General features: G+C 34.5%; 1 protein-coding gene across 1 annotated transcript; it reads left to right on the top strand.

Annotated features, from left to right (window-relative positions):
- Positions 1–4,966: 4,966 nt before the first annotated feature.
- GatB (glutamyl-tRNA(Gln) amidotransferase subunit B, mitochondrial) lies at positions 4,967–7,469 on the top strand. The gene is made up of 10 exons (XM_035088936.1): positions 4,967–5,124; positions 5,227–5,317; positions 5,379–5,526; positions 5,609–5,722; positions 5,796–5,968; positions 6,054–6,202; positions 6,270–6,694; positions 6,782–6,918; positions 6,996–7,119; positions 7,180–7,469. The coding sequence occupies exons 1-10, from the start codon at positions 5,118–5,120 to the stop codon at positions 7,393–7,395; spliced, it is 1,584 nt and encodes a 527-aa protein (XP_034944827.1). The 5' UTR covers positions 4,967–5,117; the 3' UTR covers positions 7,396–7,469.
- Positions 7,470–7,553: the final 84 nt, after the last annotated feature.

Here is a 7,553-nt window from a genome sequence, read left to right as displayed (position 1 = left end):
GCCAGTGTTTGGAAACGGTCTCGTCCCCTTCTTTCCAATGACATCTTCAATTTTATGATCCAAGCATAAATACGATTTTTTGCATTTTTTGAGGTTAGAAAAGAAAATTCTCTGATTTTGATGATTGGTGGTCATACCGTACGTTTCAGTGCTCTGAAATTTGACCTCAAATATCTATTCATCCTTAAACTCGTAAAACCGGTAATGAAGGCAATACCGGAAATGGCGGTCATTTTACCATAAATTATGCTCGGATCATAATTTTGACTAGTGCACTGGAAAGCTCTTGCTCTCAGGAATCTGTTGATATGCTTGTGGTCCATGTACCTCGTATAGATCGTGAGTTAACGGCGAAAAAATCGAAGCTATGCTCCAATAAAACATAAAAAAACGTTTAAACGCTCATAACTCGAAAACTAAGCGAGATACGGCATTTTTGACGGGGATATCCTATAGGGGGAGCCGAATTTCTTACTCAGGTCCAGATCTTTCATATGAGCCCTTGATCAACCTCGTAGCATCATTAGCATAGAGGTTATGCATATTTTTATGTTTTTCCGTTTTTCAGGAATATCGCCTGATTTTACACACCAAATACAGTCAACAGCCAGTGTTTGGAAACGGTCTCGTCCCCTTCTTTCCAATGACATCTTCAATTTTATGATCCAAGCATAAATACGATTTTTTGCATTTTTTGAGGTTAGAAAAGAAAATTCTCTGATTTTGATGATTGGTGGTCATACCGTACGTTTCAGTGCTCCGAAATTTGACCTCAAATATCTATTCATCCTTAAACTCGTAGAACCGGTAATGAAGGCAATACCGGAAATGGCGGTCATTTTACCATAAATTATGCTCGGATCATAATTTTGACTAGTGCACTGGAAAGCTCTTGCTCTCAGGAATCTATTGATATGCTTGTGGTCCATGTATCTCTTGTAGATCGTGAGTTATCGGCGAAAAACAAAGCTATGCTCCAATAAAACATAAAAAAACGTTTAAACGCTCATAACTCGAAAACTAAGCGAGATACGGCATTTTTGACGGGGATACCCTATAGGGGGAGCCGAATTTCTTATTCAGGTCCAGATCTTTCATATGAGCCCTTGATCAACCTCGTAGCATCATTAGCATAGAGGTTATGCATATTTTTATGTTTTTCCGTTTTTCAGGAATATCGCCTGATTTTACACACCAAATACAGTCAACAGCCAGTGTTTGGAAACGGTCTCGTCCCCTTCTTTCCAATGACATCTTCAATTTTATGATCCAAGCATAAATACGATTTTTTGCATTTTTTGAGGTTAGAAAAGAAAATTCTCTGATTTTGATGATTGGTGGTCATACCGTACGTTTCAGTGCTCTGAAATTTGACCTCAAATATCTATTCATCCTTAAACTCGTAGAACCGGTAATGAAGGAGAAACCGGAAATGGCGGTCATTTTACCATAAATTATGCTCGGATCATAATTTTGACTAGTGCACTGGAAAGCTCTTGCTCTCAGGAATCTATTGATATGCTTATGGTCCATGTATCTCGTATAGATCGTGAGTTAACGGCGAAAAACGAAAAGCTATGCTCCAATAAAACATAAAAAAACGTTTAAACGCTCATAACTCGAAAACTAAGCGAGATACGGCATTTTTGACGGGGGATATCCTATAGGGGGAGCCGAATTTCTTACTCAGGTCCAGATCTTTCATATGAGCCCTTGATCAACCTCGTAGCATCATTAGCATAGAGGTTATGCATATTTTTATGTTTTTCCGTTTTTCAGGAATATCGCCTGATTTTACACACCAAATACAGTCAACAGCCAGTGTTTGGAAACGGTCTCGTCCCCTTCTTTCCAATGACATCTTCAATTTTATGATCCAAGCATAAATACGATTTTTTGCATTTTTTGAGGTTAGAAAAGAAAATTCTCTGATTTTGATGATTGGTGGTCATACCGTACGTTTCAGTGCTCTGAAATTTGACCTCAAATATCTATTCATCCTTAAACTCGTAGAAACCGGTAATGAAGGCAATACCGGAAATGGCGGTCATTTTACCATAAATTATGCTCGGATCATAATTTTGACTAGTGCACTGGAAAGCTCTTGCTCTCAGGAATCTATTGATATGCTTATGGTCCATGTACCTCGTATAGATCGTGAGTTAACGGCGAAAAAATCGAAAGCTATGCTCCAATAAAACATAAAAAAACGTTTAAACGCTCATAACTCGAAAACTAAGCGAGATACGGCATTTTTGACGGGGATATCCTATAGGGGGAGCCGAATTTCTTACTCAGGTCCAGATCTTTCATATGAGCCCTTGATCAACCTCGTAGCATCATTAGCATAGAGGTTATGCATATTTTTATGTTTTTCCGTTTTTCAGGAATATCGCCTGATTTTACACACCAAATACAGTCAACAGCCAGTGTTTGGAAACGGTCTCGTCCCCTTCTTTCCAATGACATCTTCAATTTTATGATCCAAGCATAAATACGATTTTTTGCATTTTTTGAGGTTAGAAAAGAAAATTCTCTGATTTTGATGATTGGTGGTCATACCGTACGTTTCAGTGCTCTGAAATTTGACCTCAAATATCTATTCATCCTTAAACTCGTAGAAACCGGTAATGAAGGCAATACCGGAAATGGCGGTCATTTTACCATAAATTATGCTCGGATCATAATTTTGACTAGTGCACTGGAAAGCTCTTGCTCTCAGGAATCTGTTGATATGCTTGTGGTCCATGTACCTCGTATAGATCGTGAGTTATCGGCGAAAAACGAAGCTATGCTCCAATAAAACATAAAAAAACGTTTAAAACGCTCATAACTCGAAAACTAAGCGAGATACGGCATTTTTGACGGGGATATCCTATAGGGGGAGCCGAATTTCTTACTCAGGTCCAGATCTTTCATATGAGCCCTTGATCAACCTCGTAGCATCATTAGCATAGAGGTTATGCATATTTTTATGTTTTTCCGTTTTTCAGGAATATCGCCTGATTTTACACACCAAATACAGTCAACAGCCAGTGTTTGGAAACGGTCTCGTCCCCTTCTTTCCAATGACATCTTCAATTTTATGATCCAAGCATAAATACGATTTTTTGCATTTTTTGAGGTTAGAAAAGAAAATTCTCTGATTTTGATGATTGGTGGTCATACCGTACGTTTCAGTGCTCCGAAATTTGACCTCAAATATCTATTCATCCTTAAACTCGTAGAACCGGTAATGAAGGAGAAACCGGAAATGGCGGTCATTTTACCATAAATTATGCTCGGATCATAATTTTGACTAGTGCACTGGAAAGCTCTTGCTCTCAGGAATCTATTGATATGCTTATGGTCCATGTATCTCTTGTAGATCGTGAGTTATCGGCGAAAAACAAAGCTATGCTCCAATAAAACATAAAAAAACGTTTAAACGCTCATAACTCGAAAACTAAGCGAGATACGGCATTTTTGACGGGGATATCCTATAGGGGGAGCCGAATTTCTTACTCAGGTCCAGATCTTTCATATGAGCCCTTGATCAACCTCGTAGCATCATTAGCATAGAGGTTATGCATATTTTTATGTTTTTCCGTTTTTCAGGAATATCGCCTGATTTTACACACCAAATACAGTCAACAGCCAGTGTTTGGAAACGGTCTCGTCCCCTTCTTTCCAATGACATCTTCAATTTTATGATCCAAGCATAAATACGATTTTTTGCATTTTTTGAGGTTAGAAAAGAAAATTCTCTGATTTTGATGATTGGTGGTCATACCGTACGTTTCAGTGCTCTGAAATTTGACCTCAAATATCTATTCATCCTTAAACTCGTAGAACCGGTAATGAAGGCAATACCGGAAATGGCGGTCATTTTACCATAAATTATGCTCGGATCATAATTTTGACTAGTGCACTGGAAAGCTCTTGCTCTCAGGAATCTATTGATATGCTTATGGTCCATGTATCTCTTGTAGATCGTGAGTTAACGGCGAAAAACGAAACTATGCTCCAATAAAACATAAAAAAACGTTTAAACGCTCATAACTCGAAAACTAAGCGAGATACGGCATTTTTGACGGGGATATCCTATAGGGGGAGCCGAATTTCTTACTCAGGTCCAGATCTTTCATATGAGCCCTCGATCGACCTCGTAGCATCATTAGCATAGAGGTTATGCATATTTTTATGTTTTTCCGTTTTTCAGGAATATCGCCTGATTTTACACACCAAATACAGTCAACAGCCAGTGTTTGGAAACGGTCTCGTCCCCTTCTTTCCAATGACATCTTCAATTTTATGATCCAAGCATAAATACGATTTTTTGCATTTTTTGAGGTTAGAAAAGAAAATTCTCTGATTTTGATGATTGGTGGTCATACCGTACGTTTCAGTGCTCCGAAATTTGACCTCAAATATCTATTCATCCTTAAACTCGTAGAACCGGTAATGAAGGAGAAACCGGAAATGGCGGTCATTTTACCATAAATTATGCTCGGATCATAATTTTGACTAGTGCACTGGAAAGCTCTTGCTCTCAGGAATCTATTGATATGCTTATGGTCCATGTACCTCGTATAGATCGTGAGTTAACGGTAAAAATCGAAGCTATGCTCCAATAAAACATAAAAAAACGTTTAAACGCTCATAACTCGAAAACTAAGCGAGATACGGCATTTTTGACGGGGATATCCTATAGGGGGAGCCGAATTTCTTACTCAGGTCCAGATCTTTCATATGAGCCCTTGATCAACCTCGTAGCATCATTAGCATAGAGGTTATGCATACGCTCATAACTCGCAAAACTAATAAGCGCAATGATATTAAGCGAACTTTCTAAAAACGTGCCAGAATTTAAAAATACATTACTTATCTTTTTTTTCTTTCAGATTGATGGGCTTGGCTAGAATAAACCGTTGCAGCGCCATCGCTCGATGGGTTCATAGAAACTTTTATGTTGTGACCTGAGATTATCGACATGTTGACCGAAATTTCGTCCGGATTTTTAACACAGCATTGGACTTCTATACTGTTCTCTCTTCTCTGCCAATGGATATTCATTTCAAAAAAACACGAGTTTTTTATCACTTTATTACACAGTGTTTCAACTATAAACAACAGAAATGAATAGTAAATGAACATAAACACATTTTTATTACTGATAGGTTATTTGGAATAAATTTTTCTATAAAATATTTAATGAAAATAATTGCATATGTATTTACTTATCAGATTATAAAATGATGAATTATTGTCGATTATTTAATGCATATCGTTTAATGAAAAATTTGCGAAATTATTCTACTGTAACAGACGAAAATTTGTAAGTAAAATTTGTTTCCATAACCACGCATCAAATTAAAAAAAGATCTTTTTTATTTTAGCGAAAAATGGAATGCAGTAATAGGTTTAGAAGTTCACGCCCAAATTTCTTCAGAATCAAAATTATTTTCCGGCGCAAGTACAAGTTTTGTACAACCCGTTAATACTTGCGTTTCATTTTTTGATTGTGCTACTCCAGGTACATTACCGGTAACTATTAAATACCAATATTTACCAGATTAATTTGTATTTATGTTAATGTAATTGATGGAATTTCAATTGTCATTTTTAGGTACTTAATAAAAAATGTGTTGAAGCCGGTGTTTTAACAGCATTAGCACTATCTTGTCAAATTAATGAAGTATCATTTTTTGATCGAAAGCATTACTTTTACGCTGATTTACCAGTATATAACAATCTTACATCAATACCAAATTACATTTTTTTTATTTATTATAATAATTATTCCGTATTTGTAGGCTGGTTATCAAATAACTCAACAAAGACAGCCACTTGCAATAGGTGGGAAATTAAAATTTAATGTCTTTACACCTGGCATCCATAGACAACCGTATATTAAATCATCTAAAATAAAACAAATTCAGTTAGAACACGACAGTGGCAAAAGCCTTCATGATGAGTTTGAAAACAGGCAATTAATGACCAATTTTATCTGAAAGTAATCAAATAATCATTTTGAAAAATTTACAAGTATTAATTATCCTTCCTTGTATTAGGAGTTTAATTGATTTAAATAGAGCTGGAATACCACTTATGGAATTGGTGTTTGAGCCAGATCTTGCTGATGGCGAAGAAGCTGCAGCATTAGTCAAGGAACTTATTAATATTTTACAACGTCTAAAAACTTGTTCTTGTAAAATGGAAGGTATTTATTCTTCTGATTTCTTGTTAAGTTTATTATTTTGAATAGATAAAGAAATAATTTATTTCAGAGGGTGCACTCCGTGTTGATGCTAATATTTCTGTTCATAAACCAAACGAATGTCTAGGAGTAAGAACAGAAGTAAAAAATATTTCAAGTGTTCGAGGAATTGCAAATGCAATTAAATATGAAATTAATAGACAAAAGAGGATTTTAAGTAATGGAGGAAAAATTGTTAATGAAACTCTTACTTGGGATGCTTTAAAAAACAAAACAGTTTCAATGCGTACTAAAGAAGAAAAACATGATTATCGTTTTATGCCAGAACCTAATCTACCTCCTTTGAGAGTTCATATAAGAAAGGATTGTGAAAATAAATATAATCTTATTGATGTTAATGAAATTGCTTTACGAATCCCTAAGTTACCTGAAGAAATACGTGAGCATTTGCGAAATAATTTAGGATTATCTCCTCATGCGACAATTGTACTTGTGGTAATTTTTTTTTGTATTAATAAAAAATATCGTAATGCTTTAATGAGCTTGGCTATGAGATAAAGTAATTATTATGATTGATTTCAGAATAACTATGAACTGACAGAAGTTTTTGAAAAGATAATAAGTGAAAACAACAAAAGACAACCTCAAATGGTGGCTAATATTCTTTTGAATCAAGTGCTGGAATTTGTTAACAAACATAAATTAAATTTTGAACATCAGTAAGAGATATTTATCTTTACGTTAAAAAATATTTTTACTGTTCTTTATTATAAATTTAACAAAAAAATATTTTTAGAGCATTGCAACCACAAAAATTAGGTCAAGTTATGGATCTTTTTCATAATAATGTCATTAATTTGAATGTTATGGAAGAATTATTTGAAAAAATGATCGCAGAACCTTTAAAAACCCCAATTCAAGTCAGTATTTTGATGATAAAAATGGCAATTATCAGAATTAAATAACTAATTTAATTTCAGGTTGTTGAAGAAAATAAAATGGAACAAATTAATGATGAGCTAGTTTTAGAAAGGATAATAAGAGATGTACTTGTTGAAAATACAAAAAAGGTGAATCAATATAAAAATGGAAAGAAAAAAGTGCTTCGATCTATTATAGGACAAATTGCCAAAAAAACAAATGATCGTGCCAATATGAGTAAAGTTCACGACATTCTAATAAAAATACTAGGTTGAATAATTTGAAATTTTTGAAAAATAAATGAAATTGAATTGTAACTATAAGTATTAAAAGAATATTTTAAATTAAATTCATATTGTTGTTTATGATTAACATCATAAGTACAAAATCATGTAGGAAATAAATATTTGTTGTACAATTAGTCAGATGCAAA

This window comes from Chelonus insularis, unplaced genomic scaffold (assembly GCF_013357705.1).
Source record: "Chelonus insularis isolate UGA/USDA-ARS -01 unplaced genomic scaffold, ASM1335770v1 contig_130_pilon, whole genome shotgun sequence".
NCBI classification, from domain to species: Eukaryota; Metazoa; Arthropoda; class Insecta; order Hymenoptera; family Braconidae; genus Chelonus; species Chelonus insularis.
Note: the sequence above shows the minus strand (reverse complement) of the source record. Positions and strands in the feature narration are given on the sequence as shown.